The 22,395-nt window shown below is 48.7% G+C and overlaps 2 protein-coding genes across 4 annotated transcripts; one reads left to right on the top strand and one right to left on the bottom strand.

Annotated features, from left to right (window-relative positions):
- Positions 1-1,079: 1,079 nt before the first annotated feature.
- On the bottom strand, positions 1,080-3,550 carry CA3H20orf173 (chromosome A3 C20orf173 homolog). The gene is given in 5 exon segments (XM_030311757.1): positions 1,080-1,136; positions 2,026-2,147; positions 2,279-2,368; positions 2,371-2,458; positions 3,285-3,550. Coding segments are annotated over 5 exon segments (567 nt in total). The 5' UTR covers positions 3,495-3,550.
- A 4,305-nt stretch (positions 3,551-7,855) lies between these two features.
- Positions 7,856-22,000, top strand: ERGIC3 (ERGIC and golgi 3). 3 transcript variants are annotated; one of them, XM_030309706.1, is made up of 14 exons: positions 7,856-8,004; positions 8,143-8,213; positions 8,319-8,406; positions 8,617-8,736; positions 13,681-13,774; positions 14,827-14,992; positions 15,114-15,171; positions 18,996-19,010; positions 19,634-19,665; positions 20,475-20,571; positions 20,649-20,713; positions 21,315-21,451; positions 21,532-21,587; positions 21,789-22,000. In XM_030309706.1, the coding sequence occupies exons 1-14, from the start codon at positions 7,917-7,919 to the stop codon at positions 21,866-21,868; spliced, it is 1,167 nt and encodes a 388-aa protein (XP_030165566.1). In that variant the 5' UTR covers positions 7,856-7,916; the 3' UTR covers positions 21,869-22,000. The 3 variants fall into 3 exon arrangements, with proteins under 3 accessions (XP_030165566.1, XP_030165567.1, XP_030165568.1); XM_030309707.1 differs by lacking the exon at positions 18,996-19,010 and having other exon boundaries at positions 7,858-8,004; XM_030309708.1 differs by lacking the exon at positions 8,143-8,213 and having other exon boundaries at positions 7,868-8,004.
- The last annotated feature ends 395 nt before the right edge of the window (positions 22,001-22,395 follow it).

Below are 22,395 nucleotides of genomic sequence, written 5' to 3'. Positions count from 1 at the left end.
TAAAAATAGAACTACCCTACAACCCAGCAATTGCACTACTAGGCATTTATCCACGGGATACAGGTGTGCTGTTTCAAAGGGACACATGCACCCCCATGTTTATAGCAGCACTATCAACAATAGCCAAAGTATGGAAAGAGCCCAAATGTCCATCGATGGATGAATGCATAAAGAAGATGTGGTATATATATATATATATATACACACACACACACACACACACACACACACACACACAATGGAGTATTACTCGGCAATCAAAAAGAATGAAATCTTGCCATTTGCAACTACGTGGATGGAACTGGAGGGTATTATGCTAAGTGAAATTAGAGAAAGACAAATATCATATGAATTCACTCATATGAGGACTTTAAGAGACAAAACAGATGAACATAAGGGAAGGGAAACAAAAATAATATAAAAACAGGGAGGGGGACAAAACAGAAGAGACTCATAAATATGATGGGTTACTGGAGGGGTTGTGGGAGGGGGGATGGGTTAAATGGGTAAGGGTCACTAAGGAATCTACTCCTGAAATCATTGTTGCACTATATGCTAACTAATTTGGATATAAATTTTAAAAAATAAAAAAGAAAATTAAAAAAGAAAAAACCCACCCCCAGCATAGGATGAAACACTAAGCCTTATCTCTTCATCAGGTAGGAAAAGAGCTTCCCCCAAGAACTCAGTCTGGCCTTGCACTTTGTGTGAGCTTGGGTCTAAATATACACCACCTCGCATGACATGGGATCAGACAAAAATTAAGGAAAATATTGCCCCTGAGGTCTGGATATCAAGATATCCTTCCCTGACATTGTCCTCGTAGGCAACAGATACGACCAGAATTTTATTCAGCACCAGACTGGTCTCCATATAATTTCTTTTTGCCTGTTACCCCCGCTGCTGCTGCTGCTGTCATCCCAACAACCTGCTTTGTTGAGGTCCAAAGGACTAGGACTTGCATGAACTCTGCAGGGTGTCACGTGTGGACAGTGAGCTTGCCCAACACACTGTAGCTGACTTCCATTTCTGCTTCCATGCTCTGTATGGACAAAATCTCCTTGTAATCATTGGTCTGATTAACAGTCATTGCACCCCTTTCTTTGCTTTTCTGATCCAAATCCAAAGTAGGCATCCTGGTGAATGAGAGAGGAATGTATGTGTCAGTAAGCTGAATCCTGTCTTTGTCCCAGCTCCCCTCATTCAACATCAAGTGTGAAAGACTGCCTCCTGGAGCTGGGAGAACAGAGCTCATATTCTCCAGGGAAGACACACTCTGAACACACAGAGGGGTCCCCTGAGCCCAGAAAACAGAGTATCAACTAGCTGCTCCTCATCATATTGGAGGAAGAGAGGATTCCCCAGGGACACAAGCGAAAGGTATCCCAGGAAAAGGCAGCAGTGTGTGAAAAGGCAGAAGGCAGCTGGTATTCGGGGAACACCAAGAAGCCCATTGTGTGAGCCTGGGAGAGAAGAAGGGAGGGGAGGGGTCAGATTATACACAATCTTGAAAGCCAGGTAGAAATTTTTAGACTCTATGCTGAAGGTATGGAGGAGAGAAGTCTTGTGTGAGAAATGGACAAGACGCTTTCCTAACCTGGTCACAGATGCGCAAGGCACAGACAGAGCCATGAGCCCCAGGAAGGCATACTGGCCCTGGTCAGTCATCCAGCCAGCTGCCTTTGTTATACCTAAGGAAGGTGGGGCTGATCACCAGGAGGTGGGGAAAAAAGGGAGAGGGGGCTGAACTGGACCCCTTCCCACAGCACCCCACAGCCACATCTTACTCCCTCCCATACCCTTACTGGGTCTTTGCTGTCTTCCATTCCACTAGGGAACTGGACCACCTTCCAAAATCTAAGAGAATTAGGAAGTGGGGGGAGGTTCAGCAGGCTGAGACCTGGGGAGATTCTGCAGATGTCCCTAATTAGCCAGCAGAGGGTGTCCCTGGAGCTCCTCTGTCCTCCCCTGCAATGACCTCCCCTCATCCCCAAACTAAGAACATTTGGGGTCCCAGACCATCACCTCCTCACTTGGAGCATCTGAAGTCCACACCAGACCAGAAAGCTTCAGCAGCAGCAGCAGCAGAAGCAGCAGCTGTCTCCAAGAGCCCTGGCTGCTGGCATTCCCAGGATAGATGAAGCATCCTATGGTTTGGTTCCCCACCTTTTCAATGCTCTGGACAGGGCCCTGGTTCATTCTGGAAAAGAGAGCAGGAACTGCCAGAACTCTGAGGACACCCTTGACCTTCCCACGTCCTGCCCTCTCCCCAGCACACACCCGAAGGCTAGGGTCCGCTGGTTGATATTGTTGCCAAGGCCGGAGGCCCGCAGGATCTTGGAGTTCCCCCCCAAAGTACAAGTCCCAAGTAGAAATGGAAATGGCTCACTGAGAGTCTGGGAATCCCCTTGAACACCTTTTTCCACATTTTGCCAAAACCACTTGCTGAGTTCATGTCCTGGAAACAGCAGAAGGGAGGAGATTGGGGTTTGGGACCTGGGTATCAGCTCTAGTGGAAAGAAAGCAGATCCGGAGGGTGAAATCCCAGAACTGGTGGTCAGGGGTTGAGGTTGTGAAGATGAGAAGTGTGGGGCATCTGGGTGGCTCGGTCAGTTAAGTGTCTGGCTCTTGATTTTGGCTTAGGTCATGATCTCATGGTTCGTAGGTTTGAGCCCCACATCAGACTCTGTACTGTCAGTGCAGAGCCTTCTTGGGATTTTTTCTCTCCTCTCTCTCTACCCCTCACCCACTCAAGCTTGTGCTCTCTCTCAAAATAAATAAACTCGGGGCGCCTGGGTGGCGCAGTCGGTTAGGCGTCCGACTTCAGCCAGGTCACGATCTCGCGGTCCGGGAGTTCGAGCCCCGCGTCAGGCTCTGGGCTGATGGCTCAGAGCCTGGAGCCTGTTTCCGATTCTGTGTCTCCCTCTCTCTCTGCCCCTCCCCCGTTCATGCTCTGTCTCTCTCTGTCCCAAAAATAAATAAACGTTGAAAAAAAAATTTTTTTTTAAAAAATTAAAAATAAATAAATAAATAAATAAATAAATAAATAAACTTAACAAAAAAAAAAGATTAGAGGTGCACTAAGCCAGGACTGAGGGCAGGGGTTTGGTGGGAATGTGGGATATAGGCTAGGCTTTGGAAGGACAAGGCAAGGGACCAGGCCCAGGGTTGACCACTAGTCAGCCACCAGAGCACAGCATGAGGAGTCCTGGACTCTGTTCATCTTCTCATAGGTACTCTATCATCTTCTCATAGCATTCAGCATACCAGCCCCGTTCTCCAACTCTGTGGTAGCAGAGGGAGGAGTTTAGTGTTTCAGATGGGCAGCCACTCTTCCAGAATTTGAACCAAGGGCAGTTGCAATGCCCCAGTACCAAGACCATCAGTTTTCCCTGGGGTGCCAATTCAGGTTTTGGATCCAGGCAGGGGGCCATCAGCCACAAGATGAGCACCCAGAAGCCCCACAGGACAAAAATCTGCCACAAGTGCTTCATGTTCAGCCCAGATGACGAGTCTCGTGGCAGGCAGCAGACTGACTTCTCTACCCGGGACTGAGAAGGAGGAACTGAGGCTCCAGCATCTCTCTGTTCCATTGGCCCCTGTGGCTCCTCAACCCTCCACACCACACCTCCTCCCAGTCTATCATCTCCCGCCTCCATATCCATTTGCTCACCTCCAAAGAGGACTCTGGCTGGCCCTAGGATGGCAGATGCAGGGACAGAGAGATAACTTATGGCGGGTCCCATATCCTCCCCACAGGAGGAAGGCTTAGCTCTCAGTGGGATTCTCCACGCCACCAGTTACTCCATAGATGCCATCACAACGTACACATTGTGACCTCCCTCTTGTTGCCTACCTGGGCAAAGCTGCCACTCTATCCTGTCTGGAATACACCAGCGACCTACACTAAACATAAGATCTATGAGAATGGGGACTTAGAATCATTTAAAAAATATTTATGGGATACATGAATGGAGTTGAGAGGGAACTAAAATACTGAGCCACCCAGGTGACCCTGCTTTCTTTAACTCTTTCAATTTTAGCCCCTGGGAATTTCCCTTACTTTTTCATGAGTCAGCTATATGTTCAAAGAGATCATTGTTATTTAGCATTTCAAGATGTTTTTCACCAGGAAGGTTTCCAGGATTAAGTCTACATATTACTGAAACTAGAACCTTTATTTTTGCATTTTTTGAAAAATGTTTATTGATTTATTTTTAGAGAGACAGAGAACACGGGAGGGGGAGGGACAGAAAAAGAGGGAGAGGGAGGATCCCAAGCAGGCTTTGCACTGTCAGTGCAGAGCTCACGAACCGTGAGATCATGACCTGAGCTGAAATCAAGAGTTGGACACTTAACCAACTGTGCCAACCAGGTGCTCTGAACTAGAACCTTTATAATTAGCTTTCACACTGGTTATTGTTTTGTGACTTATGTAATTATATAAATAATGTTTTACAAATATTGAAAGAAGAGCCTTCCTTATGTGGGTTGCACCAGAATGCAAATAAAAAATATTTGCTTGGGACTTTTAGCCCAGTGCTTCTCAAACAAGAGTATGCATCAGAATCACCTGGAGAGCTTCATAAAAACACAGAATGCTGAGCCTCATCCCCACAGTCTCTCATTTGGTTTTTCTGGGGTGTGCCTGAGAATTTGCATTTCTAACAAATTCTCAGGTAATGACAATGCTGCTGGTCCAGGGACCACACTTTAAGAACCACTGTCTTAGCTTAATAGATCGATCTAGGGGCGCCTGGGTGGCTCAGTCGGTTAAGCGTCTGACTTCAGCTCAGGTCACAATCTCGCGGTCCATGAGTTTGAGCCCCACGTCAGGCTCTGGGCTGATGGCTCAGAGCCTGGAGCCTGCTTCCGATTCTGTGTCTCCCTCTCTCTCTGCCCCTCCCCCGTTCATGCTCTGTCTCTCTCTGTCCCCAAAATAAATAAACATTAAAAAAAAATTAAAAAAATATAGATCGATCTAGCCAGAAAAGTATTTTACAGGAAAAAAAAAAACAAACCCAATTCCTTTATTAAAATGGAAGATCATTTTCTAATTATATTTTTGTTTTCTAAAGAAAAGCTTGTGTTTTCCTCCTACAACCTGCAATAGCATCCTAACTGGTATATCTGCTTCTGTTCTATCCATCCCTCACCCATTCTTCAGCTAGCAACCGACATGATCTTAAATTAATTTCCTGCTTAAATCCTTAAAATGGTATCAGAATAAAATCCATACAGAATAAAATCCAAAATTCTCACTCATCTCACAGTTTTCAGCCATTCTGGCTTTTTCTTTTTTCTAGAACTTTCCAAGTTCTATCTCACCCCAGGACCTTTGCACTTGCAATTCCTCTTCCTGGAACGCATTGCTCCCTCCCACTCAGTACTTCACCTGTCTGGTTTCTTCCCTTTCAAGTCTCATTTTAAAAGGCATTCATCTTAGGGTTCATTCCCTGACCTCAGTATTATTAAAGTCTATAAGAACCTCTACTAATTGGACTCTGAGACCCACTGACACAGCTATATTATGATTCTTCCTTCTCAGGGTAAGTAGTGGGATTTCTACACTGTGATTATTATTTTCAATCCAGATACACCAAGGTCCCCGTATTTCTCCCAAGAGAAAATTGGTCCATCTGCACTGGGAAAGAAGAACATGTAACATCTGCAAATATATTTATTTCTTTAACAATTAGGGAAAGTTTATCAGTGTGGATATAAGGTAAAAGAAGACTGTGACAGGGCAGAAGGAACTAACGAAAGGGCCTGAAAACTTCCTCTTCTCTGGTTGGGCTTGTAGGCTGTAGCTGCAGGGGACCAGTGCAGCCCCATGTGCAGTGAATGAGTCCAGTATAGGCCCCACTTGCTCCAAAGGTTGAAGGATCCCACTTGACGGAGAAGGTTGAAGCATCAGTATAAAGCCTGACATTATGAAGAGTGAAGTCTCTAACTAGTCAGTGTCTTGGTCTCCTTGGCCACCTAAAAGAATTCCAAAAAGGGAAGGACCATCTAATTCTGGAATTCCTAAAACAGAAGGTCCCCCACCCCTGTTGTTCCTGTTACAGTGCCCTGTTTATTTGCTTCAGAGTACAAGGCACATTATGCTCTTTAATTATTATTTACTTTTTTCCAATTGTTTATGTGGTAAAATACACATAACAAAATTTACCATCTTAATCATTTCTAAGTGGTGTGTATACACATTTTTTTGTCTGCCTCTTTCTACCCCATACTGAAAGTTTCTTGAGGGAGACATGAGCCCTATCTTATTTACCATGGTATTTCCATAACCCAGGGGAGATCTGGGAAATAGGAAGAGCTCAATAAATATGTGTTGAAGAAGTGAATGAGGGTCATTAAGCCTGGAGCCTCACTGAGGAGAGAGGGTTAGGAAGTTAAACGTGGAAGAGCACCAAATGGGCACAAGCCAGAGAGTAAAGGACAATTTCTGTTAACATCCTTGGTCATTCATCCAAGAATAGATGCCACTCGCACTTGGTGGTGGTAACTAATGTGCGGAAAGGACCCAGACTCTGGAGCCAGAAAAAACAGGCCTTGAACCCCAGCTGTCCCGTTAACCTTAGACAAAGTCAACTCACTTCTTGGCTTCCTCATCTATAAATGGGGTTTGAAACAGTGCCTACCTCCCAGGGTTGTTCTGAGGGTAAAATAGATTAGAGCGGTTGGCATACTGTCAGTTTCCAGTTCCCATGAACTAGTTCGTTCTTTCCCCCCTTCCCTAGAAAACTGCAGCCTGAGGGCAGAAGGGGGACTCTGACATTGCTCAGCTTCTCCTGAGTCAGGCTGCCAAAAAGCAACCAGCTCTGGTGTCCCTTCTCCTCTTCCTGGAAGCCTTCCCTAACCCAGTGCGTCAGTCAGTTTCTCCTACAGACTACCACAGTCTCCTGTGCCACCTTTAATCAAAGTTCTGGTCTTACATCACTAAAATGACCTGAGCCAAGCACCTTCATGCGCCATGTTCAGAAGCACGGAGAGGATGTTTGAGTAAAATCAACCCAATAGGTCCTGGCTCCCAGGGTACTTCGAGGTCCAAAAGAATGGGCTGTGATATAGGGCAAATTACTCACCTTCTCCAGGGCAGTTTCTCTTTCAGAAAATGGATATAAACATCACACCTTTTTTTTTTCTTTTCTTTCTCTTTTTCTCTCTCCCTCTCTCCCTGCCTCCCTTTTTTTCTTCCTTCCTTTCTCTCTTTTTTTTTTTTTTTTTTTGAGAGAGAGAGAGAGAACAGGAGAGGAGCAGAGAGAGAGGAGAGAGAGAATCCCACGCGAGGCTGGATCTAAACTGTGAGACCATGACCTGAGCCAAAAATCAAGAGGGTTAACCAACTGAGCCACCCAGGCGCCTCCACACCTACTTTCTGTAGCGGTGATTCTCAAACTTAACTGCAGGAAATCACCTGGGAGCCACTCCTAGTTTCTCATTCAGCAAGTCTGTGGTGGGGCCCCATAACACGCATTTTTAACCAGTGCCCAGGTGATGAGGTTGCTGGTTGGGGACGCTTTGAAAGTCACTGTTCTAGGAGGTTCCAAGTTGTTCCAAGAATCTCATGTGAGGTTCTTGGCGCAGTTCTTCGGTCAACCTAAGCAAATGGGGCTATTACTGTTTCTGCGGGGCAACCACGCCTCCAGGTACCTGGTCCACGGAAGACCGCCCACAGGGTGGGAGTGGCTCCCAACCCCGACAACTGCGTTTAAACTCCGCAGCCCTCAGCACCCGACCGCTGGAGGGGAGGGTGGGACCTGAGTGAGAACACCGGCGATGGGTGGGGCCAAGCGTGCGCGTTGCTGCGCCTGCGTGCGGAAAGAGAGGGGGGCGTGGCTCAAGCTCTGGGCCGGAAGCAGGAGGCTGCAGGGGCGGGCCGGCTGGCGTCCCCTTTCCGGCTGGTCCCCATGGAGGCGCTAGGGAAGCTCAAGCAGTTCGATGCCTACCCCAAGACTCTGGAGGACTTCCGGGTCAAGACCTGCGGGGGCGCCACGGGTAGGCCGCAGCGGGGCCGGGGTTGCGGGGACAGGGGTGTCGAAGAGCTTGGCCGGGCGCCTGGACCCTGCCTGGCCTATGGGGGGGCTTGAGAGAGTGGAGCAGAGGCCATTCTGACCCTCGCTCCCTTTCCCGCAGTGACCATTGTCAGTGGCCTTCTCATGCTGCTACTGTTTCTGTCCGAGCTTCAGTATTACCTCACCACTGAGGTAAGGGGGGGGGGGGCTACTACGTGGGCGGGGCTCTGTATTCTAGGGATGGGAGTGGGAAGGAGAGGCAGGGGGTCGAATCTTACTGAGGTAGTGCTGCTCCAGGTGCATCCTGAACTCTACGTGGACAAGTCACGGGGAGACAAACTGAAGATCAACATCGACGTATTTTTTCCGCACATGCCTTGTGCCTGTGAGTACCCACCAGGCGTGGGAGTTACAAGTTCTGAGGTGGGCTTCCAGATTCACATCTCCAGCCTTAGATTCTGGACGGGACCCCAGGACAACCTTCTTTCCCTAACCGCTGCAGCCCCAAGATAGTCCCAGCATCCCCTTTCCCTCCAAAACCCAGATTCCTTTGCTCCTAGGATCCAAGTACCTTACCCTGACTTCCTGCTTCCAGATCTGAGCATTGATGCCATGGATGTGGCTGGGGAGCAGCAGCTGGATGTGGAACACAACCTGTTCAAGCAACGGCTGGATAAGGATGGCATCCCCGTGAGCTCAGAGGCAGAGCGTCATGGTAACTGTGAGGAGGAGGCCAGATCTCAGATCCCTGAGCTGGACATGCCCAACCCCTTCCTTCTGACAAGTGGGATGTGGTTGGCCAAGTGACAGATGAAGCAACTAAGACCCAGAGAAGTCAAGTGGCTTGCTTAGGGTCCCCCAGCTATTAAGGATCAGAGTGGACTGAAATCCAGGCTTCTAGCCTCTGTACATTGAGTAGAGTACTCTACCTGGCTATCACTCTCAGAGGTCTCCAATCTCTGCCTATCACTGTTGAGTAACAGAAGTTTGAGGATGGGTCTTATGTGCTCTCGTTGTGGCAGAACTCCTCTAGATGGATCCAAGCTTCTCTAGGTGTTTGCTTCCCCATCCCATTAGCTGAATTCAGCCCTTAATGCTCTTCCCCTTTGGAATGCAGGGTGGCTTACGGTTAAGAGTTTACGTTCTTGACTTAGATTGCCTAAATTCAGATGTAACTTTGTCTCTTGCAGTCTGTGACCTCAGCTATAAAGTGGTGATATACAGTAGTACCCACCACATGGAATTATAGGATCAAATGAAATCATGTGTATGATGCCTGGCACAAAGTAGCTGTTCACCCTAGCTTCCTTTCCTGTCTCTAGGCAGCCTCCCAGTGCCCACATTAACTCAGTTTCCCACCATAACAAAACCCTCCTCAAAGCTGTGATTTCTCACACCTTAGGGATGGCTGTGTTGTGAGTTTTATCAGTTGTTCATTCAACAGATATATGTTGAACACCAGTAAAACCAGAGAATTTGCTGAAGGATTGGATGTAGGGTATAAGACAGCAGAGTCAAGGTTCATTCCAAGGTTTGTGGCCTGAGCAAATGAATGACTTGAAATAGGGATGACCAGGGAGGAGGAGGAGGATTTTGTGTGGGTGTGTGAGAGAGGTGGGGGAATATTCTATATCTGCTATTATGTAACAAATTACCCCCAAAATTAGTGGCTTAGAGCAAAAACATTTGTTTTTATCAGTTGCTATGGGTTAGGAATTCAAGAGTGGTGTGGTTGGCTTACAGTCTCTTAGGAGATTGCAGTCAAGCTGTTGGCTGGGGCTGCAGTCATCTGAAGGCTTGACTGGGGGTGGAGGATCTGCTTCTAAGAGGGCACACATGTATGGCTGTTGGCAAGATGCCTCAGGGCTTTCACCACACAGGCCTCTCAGTGAATATCCTCATAGCATGGCATCTGGCTTCTCCCTGTGCATGTGATCTGGGAGAACACAAGGTGGAAATCATCACAACTTCTTTTATAACCAAACCTCAGAAGTTACACACCATCATTTCTGCAATATGCAAGTGGCTACCCAGATCAGCCTTATTCACTGTGGTAGGTGGAGGCTACATAAAGATGTGAATACCAGGAGGTGATGATTGTTGGAGACTTCTTGGGGACTGGTCCCCCAGGAAAGGATGAGGATTTGGGGGTAGATTTCAGGTTTGAGTCATGTTAAATTTGGGAAATGCCTTTTTTTTTTTTTTTTTTTTTTTAATTTGAGAGAGAGAGCATGAGTGGGGGAGAGCAGAGGGAGAGAGAAAATCTTAAGCAGGCTCCACACTGAGCACAGAGGCCATGACCTGGGATCTCATGACCTGAGCCAAAATCAAGAGTCTGACGCTCAACTGACTGAGCCACCCAGGCACCACCTGGAATGTCCATTTTATACCCTAGTTTTATGCCAAGTTAGATATACCAGTATAGATGTTAGAGAAGGGATGGAGAAACAAATGTAGTTATCAGCATAGAGATGGCATTCAAAGCTATTGGACTAGAGGAGAAAACCTAGGGAGTAAATATAGGTAGAGGAGAGGTCTAGGGACTGTACCCTGAGCCCCGCCAATATTTAGAAGTCAGGAAATGAGGATCTAGGAAGGAAGATTAAGCCATTAAAGTAGAAGAGAACCAAAGATGTTGCAAAAGCCAAGTGGAAGAAGAGTTTTAAGGAGAGTGAACAACTGTCAAAAGCCCCTGAGAGTCCAGTAAAATGTAAGAGCTGACCATTGCAATTGGCAACATGGAGGCCACTGGAAGTTTTAAAAAGAATAGTTTTGATAGTGTTGAGGATGAAAATCTGACCAAAGGACAGAAAAGGAAATAGAGACATTGACTAAAAACAACCCTTTCAGGAGTTTTGCCAGAAGAGAAAGCAGAGAAGTAGAGGAGGCTGGCGGAGAATGCAGGTGACATGGTGGATTTGGTGGTGAGATTAAGTGGATTCTGTTGCTTCTCTGTTCTTCGTGGAAATCGAAAGCAAAGTCATTAGCTAAGAGTGAAGAAAGGGAAAGGAATTATGGAAGCCAAAGATGAGAGGCAGAAATAAATTTAGTCATCTCAGATAATGGAAAGTGAGCTGATTAGTGAAATGGGGCAGGATTGTCAGGCAGCCTATTTTTTTTTTTTTAATGTTTATTTATTTTTGAGAGAGAGAGCACAAGCAAGGGAGGGGCAGAGAGAGAGGAAGACACAGAATCCGAAGCAGGCTTCAGGCTCTGAGCTGTCAGAACGAACCAGACATGGGGTCAAACTCACGAACCGTGAGATCATGACCTGAGCCAAAGTCAGACACTTAACTGACTGAGCCACCCAGGTGCCCCTGTCAGGCAGTCTTAAAGGAGGCACAGGCAAGAAGTAGGCACAGAGAGTTGAATTTAACTAGGGTTTGGGTTTTGCGAGGCTGGTACAACAAAGAGAGAGAGGAACAGATGGGTTCTGGCTATGTGCAAGACCATAATTACAACAGTGGACCATGGCATTTATTTCCCACCTTTGTCAAGATATAATTGAAATATTGTGTAAAATTAGGGTGTACAGTGTGATGATTTGATTACATATATGAGACAATTAACACAATATGGTTAGCTAATTATCCATCACTTCACATAGTTACATTGTGTGTGTGTGTGTGTGTGTGTGTGTGTGTGGTGAGAACATTTAAGATCTACTCTCTTAGCAGATTTCAAGTATACAATATAGTATTGTTAACTGTAGTCACCATTCTGTACATTAGATCCCAGAATTTATTCATCTTCTAACTGGAAGTTTGTACCCTTTGACCAACATTTCCCCATTTCTTCCACCCCAGCTGCTGGCAACCACCATTCTACTCTGTTTCTATAGTTAGGCTTTTTTAGATTGCACTTGTGAGATCATGAAGTTGTCTTTCTTTATCTGACTTACTTTACTTAATGTAATGTCCTCGAGGTTTATCCATGTTGTTGCAAATAATAGAATTCCCTTTTAATGGCTGAATAATACTCCATTATATGTATTTACCACATTTTCTTTATCCATTCCTCTGTTAACAGACACTTAGATTGTTTCCATGTCTTGGCTGTTGTAAATAATGCTGCAATGAACATGGGACTGCAGATAACTCTTCAAGTTATTCTTTTTTCTTTTCTTTTCTTTCCTTTTTTTTTTTTTTTTGGATATACCCAGAAGTGGGATTGCTAAAACATATGGTAGTTCTCTTTTTAATTTTTCAAGGAACTTCCATACTGTTTTCCATAATAGTTGTACCAATTTACAAACCCGCCAACAGTGCACAAGTGTTCCCTTTTCTCCACATCTTCGCCAATACTGGTTTTTCTTGTTTTCATTTATTTTTTATTTTTTGGATTCAAACAGGTGTGAGGTGTATCTTATGGTTTTATTCTGCCTTCCCTGATGATTAATGATGTTGAGCTCTTTTCCATGTATCTATTGGCCATTTGTATGTTTTCTTTTGAAATAATGTCTATTCAGGTTCTTTGCCCATTTTTAATTGTATTGTATGTTTGTTTTGCTGTTGAGTTGTATGAGTTCCTTATATATTTTGGATATTAATACCTTATCAGATATATCTTTTGTGAATATTTTATTTTACTCCATTCTGTTAATTGTTTCTTCTGTGCAGATTTTTATTTTGATGTAATCCCATGTGTTTATTTTTGCTGCTGTTATCTGTACTTTTGGTATCATAACCAAAAAATTATTGCCAAGACCAGTATGAGGGAGTTCTTTACCTATTTTCTTTGAGGAGTTTTACAGTATGAAGTCTTACATTTAAGTCTTTATTTCAAGTTGATTTTTGTGAGTTGTGTAAGATAGGGGTCTAGTTTCATTTTTGGCATGTGAATATGCAGTTTTCCCAGCAGCGTTTATTAAAGACACTGTCCATTCCCCATTTGGACCATGGAATTTAGATAAGGAGGGAAGTGAGGGCATGAAGGGGTCATGGTGTTAGTGGTGTCAAAAAATTGGTGGATTCTGGGTACCAGAGATAGTGAACTGGGAAAATAAGGATAAGTAGTTGAAGATTGGGATACTTGAAATTGAATTTTGGAAGGTTTGCGGTAATTGGTCATAACAAGGTGTAGGTATGTGTGTGGAAATGAAGTGGGATCAGGCTGAGATGAGATGACAAAATAAAAAGATTGTTGGAAGATAGGAGGTCAAGGTATTAACTATTGAAATCACCAGTTATGATGAGGCAGGGAGTCAGGTGCAGGGAGAGAGGCCTGAGGAGAAGCACCACGGTGAAGTGGTTAAAGGCTTGGGAACTGGGGCTGAAGTCTACCACTTACTGTGTTGCGTTGGGCAAAGTCACTCCTCGTCTCTGAGCCTCAGCGCCTTTGCAGGTACAATGGGGATAATAACCCCCACCTTCATGAAGTCCTTGTGGGGGTGACAAGAGACATTCTGTGTATGGCGACCTGTACTCAGCTAACATTTAGTATTTGCTGTTATTATTTTTATTACTGTTACTTTTATTTAAAGAAATACGTGTGGAAGTGTTTAGTGCCTGGCACATAGTATGTGCCATATAAATATTAGCTATTAGTATAATTTTTATTATTCCTAAGCCACAGGTCAGAGGGCCTGTGCAGGGGTCAGGGGTGGAGATTTCATGATGTCTGCTCCCAGCTGATGCCCCTGCCTCTGCCCTTCCCGTAGAGCTTGGGAAAGTTGAGGTAAAGGTGTTTGACCCTGACTCCCTGGACCCTGATCGCTGTGAGAGCTGCTATGGTGCCGAGACTGAAGACATCAAGTGAGCTGGACCCCGGGGACCCAGGGTTGTGGGAGCTCCCACCAGGTGCTGTGTGCCGGCCATCCTCAGCCTGTGTCAGACTCCCACAGGTGGAGGAAGTCGGACCAAGAATTTAGCGGAGATGGGGTGGGTGCCTCAGTCACTCATCCTGGTGCAAGTGACTGAGGCTCTGTGGCCAGGCCCTGCCTGGGCCACAGCTGTGCACGAGGCTGAAGCAGCCCCTGCTCTGGTTCAGAAGTGGTCTCAGAATCCAACTGCCTGGGTTCCACCCTTACATCCTTGGGCAAAGCCACGTAACCTCTCTTGTGAAGGGGGGGTGATGATAACCTTTCCCATAATAGTCACATGAGGATTAAATGTATACTGTATGTAAAGCACTGAGGTTGAAGGCCCAACCCAGGTAATTAGGCCCTTGATATGTGGCAACTGCTGTTATATTCCTCAGGCCCTGGCCCCTGAGAAGCTGATTCAGAGGGTCTAGGGTAGGGGCTGGGAATATGTATTTAAAATTTTTTGTATTATAAAATATATGACTTATAAAACTTACCACATTCACGTGTACAATTCAGGGGTATTAACTACATTCATAGTGTCGTGCAACCAGCACCACTCTGTTGTAAAACTTTTCATCACCCCAAACAGAATGGGAATATACTTTTTTTTTTTTTTTTTTTTTTTTTTTTTTTTGGGACAGAGAGAGACAGAGCATGAACGGGGGAGGGGCAGAGAGAGAGGGAGACACAGAATCGGAAACAGGCTTCAGGCTCTGAGCCATCAGCCCAGAGCCTGACGCGGGGCTCGAACTCACGGACCGCGAGATCGTGACCTGGCTGAAGTCGGACGCTTAACCGACTGCGCCACCCAGGCGCCCCAGGGGAATATACATTTTTAACAGTCCTGATGCCTCTGAGGAAACATACTTTGAGAACATCGGTGGTCAAAGGATGAGGCTGGCAGAGGCTTTGTTAGTGGACAGAACTGCTTTATTTCCGAAGGTATCAGCTCTGTTTTCATGCTTCTTTGACACTCACCCTGCACCCCCTCTCCTGCAGGTGCTGTAACAGCTGTGAGGATGTGCGGGAGGCTTATCGCCGTCGGGGCTGGGCCTTCAAGAACCCAGACACTATCGAGCAGTGCCGGCGAGAAGGCTTCAGCCAGAAGATGCAGGAGCAGAAGAATGAAGGCTGCCAGGTGTATGGCTTCTTAGAGGTCAACAAGGTACAGGAGGGACTCAGGCGGGAAAGGGCCAGCCGAGCTTCGGGTTGGCCCCACTGGGGCCCTCAGGAGACCAAGAGAAGGGGGAAAATGGCTGGAGAATGAGAGGGAATATCCCCTACAGGTGGCTGGAAACTTCCACTTTGCTCCTGGGAAAAGCTTCCAGCAGTCCCATGTGCACGGTGAGTGACACCACCTCCACTGGGGAGTTTTAGACCCTGGATACCCCTGCACTTGCCTGATGTTCTGTGTCTTTGGCCCAGAAGAGACCCTCATCTCGGGCAGCAGTTTGGCACACAGTTAAGAGCACAGGCTGAGGGGCAAGACTGCCTGGGTTCAGACATCAGTCTCACACTAACGGCTGTGTGGAACTTTGAGGAACTTCCTTAACCTTTTTGAGCTTGTTTCCTACTGTATAAAATGGAGACGATAGTACTTATTTCCTAGGGTGTTTGTGCAGGTTAAAGATTGCAGCACATGGGGCTCCTGGGTGGCTCAGTCACTTAAGCATCTGACTTCAGCTCAGGTCATGATCTCTCAGTTCGTAGGTTTGGGATTCTCTCTCTCCCCCTCACTCTCTGCCCCTCCCCCCCTCTCAAAATAAATAAACTTAAAAACAAAAAAAAGACTGCAGCACAGAGCCCAGCTTGTGGTAGGCACTTGTTCAAAATGTAGACCCCAATATCGGATGACCCATGTGTGAGGCTCTGGGATCAGCAGACCTGGGTTGGAACACTGGGTCTGCCACTCCTGAGTTATATCAGATTTGGGAAATACTGAGCCCTACTCAGTTTTTCCTCCTGTAAAATGGGGCTGAAGATACTGATACCACCCTCACAGGGTTGTTCACAGGGATGAATAAATGGGATTTATTTTCATTCATTTATTCACCCGTACATTCACTAGATACTTAGTAGTCACCTACCGTGTGCCCCATTGTAGCCTGGGTGCTAACAATAAAGCAACAAACAAAGCAAAGTCCCTGTCCTCAGAACATTATATAGTAAAGAAACACCATGAACAAGTTGTAAAATATATGGACTATCAGATGCTATTAAGTACCATGAAGCAAAGAAAGGCAGGACAAAGATGACAGAGGCGAGGGGCTCTGGTGAGATGGTGTATGTGCGCTGCTGTGTATTGGGGGCAGAGAGACTCTAACGGGGTGGCATTTGAGTAAAGACCTGAAGAGAGTGAAGGAGCTGGCCATAAGGATGTCTGGGCGAAGGATTTGAAGTAGAGAGAAGAGCAAATGCAAATCTCTGAGGAGAGAGTGTGCTTGGCAAGTTCAAGGTGCAGTAAGAAAGCTGGGGGCTGGAGCAGACTGGTGTGGTTAGTGATAAGGTGAACCAGGTAACAGGGCCATGGCAGGCAGGGCGTTGAAGGACACCACAGGGACAAGGGCTCTTACTCTCCATGAGATACAAGGCCATCCAAGGGATCTGAGGAGATGCTTCATGATGTGACTTGACTTTCAGAAGTAGGCGGCACTCTGCTGTGTGGATAATATGGGGAAGAGGGGCAGGACAGAACCAGAGAGGCCAATGGGAGGCCATTGCCATGGTCCATCCCGGCACAGGATGATGGGGGCCAGGCCAGGCTGGTAGTGGAGGGCCAGGCAGTAATTACTTACGTTTGAGGGTAATGCCAAGAGGAATGGCTGATGGGTGTGAAGGGTGAGGGAAGGGGAGCAGTCAAGGATGACTCTGAAGTTTTGTGCCTGAGTAGTGAGGATGAAGTTGCCATTTAGGGGGAGGGGAAAATTCAGAGGAACAAGTTTAGATGGCTGGGCGAGTAAAGTGAAATTCAGCTTTGTACGGGTTCAGAGCAGTGGGATTTGGGCATCCTTTTAGACCACCCAGATGCAAGTAAGCAGTTGGCTGTTCAATGTGGAGGTCAGGGGAGAGGTCTGGCACAGAGATACAGATGTGGGAGTCCTCAGGCATGTAAAACCATGGAACTGGGTGAGGGCCCCCTGCAGGTGAGGGTAGGTGGAGAGGAGGACTCAAAGGACTGAACATGGCACCTCCACTATCAGAGTGCGGGCAGGGGGAGAACGGGGGGTGGGAGGGAACGTGGAGAGGTGGGGTATACGGGGGTAGGGGGTGGGAGCGGGGGAAGACACGGCAAGAAGACCAGTAAGAAACACTTGTGAGAGGAGAATGCCCGCCAGGAGGTGGTGTCCTGAAAGCCTGGGGATGGAGGTGTTTCCAAAACCGTATCAGATGCTTCCGGACATCAAGTACGAGTTGCCCATTGGGTGTATGACATGGTGGTAGTCATTGTGACCTTGACAGTAGTTTTTGTGGAGTGATAGGGAGCACCCATTGCGTGGGCTCTGGAGAGAATGGGAGAGGAGTTGAGCTGGTGAGTAAGGACAGCTCTTTTGTAGAGTTTGCTGTAAAGGGAGGAGAGTGTGCTGATGCTGGAGGGAAATGTGGGCTCAATGGCGTGGTTTTGCCAGAGGTGCGACATGTGACGTAGGTTAACATGCTGTGGGAAATAGTCTGCTGAATAGTTAGCAAAAGTCATGCTCCATGGGTGGGAGGGACAGTTGTCAGAGTGAAGTCCTTGAGAAGGAAAAAGACAGAATCTAGTACCTCAGAAGTGTAGAATAAAGCCCAAATTCGGCAACAGGAGGAAAGGCAGACTACGTCTGGACAGGTAGGATGGCAGCTGGGTGATGGGGACACCATCAGGCAGTGTGACAGGGTTGTGAGGAGTGAGTTGTGGCCAGAGGCTAGAACCACTGAGAAGAGGCATGGAAGGGCTGACCTGCTATTCTGGGTGGATCCGATAGTGATTAAAATAAGTAGGGATAGTTGGGATAGTTTGCCACGAGCTGCAAAGCTGGGAATTTTAGGGCAGCTCGAGGGTCAGTGACCTGGAAGTGGCATTAAGGAGCAAGGAGGGCCTCACCTCATGCCACAAAGGAGGATAAATGTGGGGAAGAAACTGTCGCCACTAAGAGGGCTACAGGGCGCCTTCGAGGGAGAGCCAGGCTGCGGTTGGAGCAAGAAGGTGAGTGGAATGTGTAGAGGTTGAAGATGTAGGGGTTTCACTGATGAGTGATGGAGCCCCCTGGGAGGGATGGGAGTCGGGGTCATATTGGGGGATGTACAGAGCCACGGTGTGACAGGAGTCCAGGGGATGAGAGATGAGTTGGCGGTCCTGAGATGCCTCGTCACTAAGGGAAGCAGGAGTAAAGGGCCTGCTGGAGATAGCCCTGCTGGTCTTGAAGGGGGGGGGGGGGGGGGGGTGCGGGGTGGCTGAGTGTTGGGGAGGGGCAGGAGGTGGGTCTGGAGCCCTGTCTCTATTCTGGAGGGGGTTGGGGGAAAGGTGGTCTCACTGGGATGGTGGGAAGACCACCAGTGTCGAGCTGTTGGCACAGGGTCTGGAGGCATTCTTAGGAGGCGGTCTGGCAGGCAGCAGCCTCTCTTCTCCACCTGGGCTGCCTTAGAGTCAGGGAACCCAGGGCAAAGGGTATTCCATATCCTGGGAGGATATTTAAAACACAAAGCTACAATTGCCTGAGGCCAGAGATCTGACCGAATTGAAGGTCAGGAAGCTAGTTTCTGACACCCTTGTTGCTTAGGGTGGGGGAGGGGGGAAGATTATAAAGTTCACTTAGTGCTTTTCCATCTTAGATCCTACCTGGTCCTCAGGACAGCCCTTTGTAAAGATCACTGAGGTCCAGAGAGGGCAAGTGACTTGCCCAAGGTCACACAGCTAAGAAAGTGGCTTATTGGGGTCTAGGTCTTTTGTTCTTCCTAGGCCACCATACTTCTGCCCCAAGACCCCTCCTATTTTTCCCTGGCTGGGAAGGAGTTACCCTGGAGACTAGTGCAGGAGGAGACTTGTTAGCTAGGTCCAGACCCTACTGCCAAGGCAGGAATATTCCAGTCTTCCTTTCTACCACGTTATTTTGCTCCATGGTTCTCATTGTGAAGCTCTCAATCTTTTTTCTCTTCCTCCCTTCTCTCTCCTTCCCTCCCCCATGCTGCAGTACATGCTGTGGAGAGTAAGTGGCCCTGCCCCCCAGGGAGGCCAAGCCCCCACTTCTGGGGCAGCCTACCCTCCCAGGAAGGGGGGAGGTTTGGATGGGCCTGGAATAGGGGTCTTATTTTTCAGGTAGGGTTTCTTGAAGCAGGAGGGATCAGGGCCAGAGGGCAGGAAGTACTTGTTCTGGAATAGATGGTATAGACTACCCATGGCATTTCCTTTGGGGGCTGTAGGGGGGTAGGGGCAGGGGGGCAGGGAAAGTGCTTGGATGGCATTCTCTGGTCTCGCCTCACCTTGGGGTTCAGCAGTTGTCCATCAGCTCTATTTAGTGGGAGATAGAGTCAGTGGGGTTTGTTTCCTGAGGTGCAAGCAGGGACTTGGTGGGAATGAAAACCTGGTGTGATGCCTGTAAAGCGCTCCCTGTATATGTCAGGGAAGAAATGGGGTCTGTTCTTAAGGCCCAGGAGGGTGTGTACTTGCACACAGGCTCCAGCAGAGCCAGGCTGAGGGGAATGAAGGGTCAAAGAGGAGCCGGGCAGTCGCACTCCAGAAGGAGGGGTGAGGAGGCCTGAGCAAGGATGCTGAGGGAGCCAGGAGGCCAGTCCTACTCCACCTGGTGACACCTTCTCCCTTCTCTCCTAGTCCATGACTTGCAGAGCTTTGGCCTGGACAATGTAAGTACCAGAGACCATGCAGGGCGGATGAGGGTGGGAGATGGATGCTGCCTTCATTTCTCCACAGGGATGTCCTGGGATGGGGGAGCAGATAAAAATACACCATATTCGGCCAGGGAATCGGTCTGAGGGTCAAGAACTGAGATCTGCGCAGGCTGGAGATAGGGGATGGGGTTGGACAGGAGCATCCTGGGCAGAGGGAGCCTCCAGCCAAGTCAGGAGGGAGCGGGGCACTTCTCAGCAACTGTAGGGGCTGGTGTGGCTGGAGAGGTTGGTGGGGACCAGAACACATAGGACTCAGGCAGAGCTGCAGTCTGGTCTTCCTCCTGAGAGCTTCCTGGAGGCTGTTGGCCCTTTAACCAGTGTCATGATGTAATCAAGTTTACACGTTTTTAAAGATCCCTCTAATAGCTGAGGTTGATAAAGACCGAATCAGGACAGGAGTCGGAGCTAGGAAATCTGGGGCCCCTCCAGCCTAGGCTTCCCTGGCTCAAGACTTGCAGGCACATCTGGCACCTGCCACAACAGGTCCATGCCCGGTCTTTATTTGCCGTATGTTTGGATGCAGCCAGAACCTCAGACTGTGGAGGTCCAGAGGCCATAGACTCTGTTCCCTGGTGGGGCATGGGGGTTCTGCCTGTCTTGATCAGATTCTCCCAGGCAGGACCCTGCCCTCCCTCCTGCCTCACCACACATCCATTCCCCAAGCCCAGGCATCCCTGTCTGCCACTGTACTGCGGAACCTTTGATGGGGTGAGGCCTGTTGGGGCCTTGAGCGCTCGAGGCTCAGGTGCTGGTATTGCTTGCAGATCAACATGACCCACTACATCCGGCACCTGTCATTCGGGGAAGACTACCCAGGCATTGTGAACCCCCTAGACCGCACCAACGTCACCGCACCCCAAGGTACCAGCCTGGGAGGTAGCCCCCAGTTAGGAGAGCCCTACCCAGCACCCATGCCCAGTGTTCTCTTCTCCCTGCAGCCTCCATGATGTTCCAGTACTTTGTGAAGGTGGTACCTACAGTGTACATGAAGGTAGACGGGGAGGTAAGTTGGCAGGAGCTCAGGTATCAGGGTCCCTCTTGGTGGCAAGCAGAGGCTCAGAGAGGGTAGGTGATTTACTTTCACAGCGAGAGTGCAGGGCCCACACTGTCGGACTTCAAAGCGCTTGCACTTTTTACTTGTCCAAACTGCCTCCATCCATTCCACGGGTGCTCACTGTCCCCGGGGTCTCCCCTGGGTTGGGGGCTAACTCTTCCTGGGTCCCCTCCTCCCCTTTCTGCTGTCACCAGTGGAGCAACATCTCGGCAGATAGGAAGTCCAGCCCGGCCTTGCCAGGAGCTCATGATGCAGCCTTGGAGAGTTCCTTCCCATCCCTAAACTCCCACTGAGAGAATCCACCAGATGTAGTTGGGAATGGTGAACTATAAAGAGCTAGTGACTGAGGGGCAGCTGGGGTGGTGAGGCCAAGGGAGGGTGCCTAGGTGGTCCCCGGGCCTTGCAGAGTTCATAAGCGAGCTGGGGCCTTGTTTTCTCCTCTGCACAGTCAAGGCACTACGGACAAGGGGTGGGAGCAGGGGTAGGGCTGAGGGGGATTGGGAGCCAGGTTATAGAGTCGGCCCTGGCCCAGACTCCCTTCCTGTCCCAGGTGCTGAGGACAAATCAGTTCTCTGTGACCAGACACGAGAAGGTTGCCAATGGGCTGATGGGTGACCAGGGACTTCCCGGAGTCTTTGTGCTCTATGAGCTCTCGCCCATGATGGTGAAGCTGACGGAGAAGCACAGGTGAGGGTGGGGAAAGGGAGGGGCCTGGGCCTGCAGCGAGCAGGGGTACCTGCTGATCCCCTGCCCTGTCCCTCTACCAGGTCCTTCACCCACTTCCTGACTGGTGTGTGCGCTATCATTGGGGGCATGTTCACAGGTTAGAAGCTTGAGGGCGTGTTTGGGGTTGGGACATGGCAGGGAATGTAAAGCCTGGGCTCCCTGCGGATTTTGGGTTGGGGGGAGGAGGAGCACCTCCATGGTGAAGGGGACTTGCTGGCCTAGCCAGTCAGGTGACAAGGCTCTGGGGTTCAGCCAAGGGCCCAACTAGGCCCGTGTCAGCCCTTGTCTCTGTTCCCAGTGGCTGGACTCATCGATTCACTCATCTACCACTCGGCTCGAGCCATCCAGAAGAAAATTGATCTCGGGAAAACAACGTAGCTGTCTCCTTCCCCTCCGTTGTTCCCTTTCTCTTTGGCCTTGTGGTCATTTCCCAGCCTTCTCCCCACCCCTCCGACCCCCTCAGAGCGTCGGTCTCAGCACAGGTTGATAAATCTATTGATTGTGATAGTACTTGCTGGTCTTCATGTGCTTCTTGTGTGGCCAGGGCCTGGAAACAAGCCCTTTGCACAGCCATGAACTGAAGAAAATCAGAACTGACAGATTGGGCCAGATGCCCTCTGGGAGCCCCATGTGGACATCCCCTGGCTAATTGGGCTTTATTCAAACAAAACTGATATCCACCCCAATGCCCCATCCTCAGTCCCTCCTCTGCTGTGGTCTTTGGGCCTTTTGGGTTCAGCTCCAGGGTTGAGATGGACCTTTCCAGTATGAGCTTCCTGGGGCCACCATGGCCCACAGGCTCATGAGTGTCTGACCCCCGTGGTGCTAGGGCCGTGGGTGCAGGCTGGGGCTTGCCACCTCTTCAGTGATGGCTAAAGCTAGGGCTTCTCCCTGCCACCCTGGGT

The sequence above is a fragment of the Lynx canadensis genome, chromosome A3 (genome assembly GCF_007474595.2).
Source record: "Lynx canadensis isolate LIC74 chromosome A3, mLynCan4.pri.v2, whole genome shotgun sequence".
Classification (NCBI taxonomy): domain Eukaryota; kingdom Metazoa; phylum Chordata; class Mammalia; order Carnivora; family Felidae; genus Lynx; species Lynx canadensis.
This window is presented reverse-complemented; position numbering and strand designations above follow the sequence as displayed.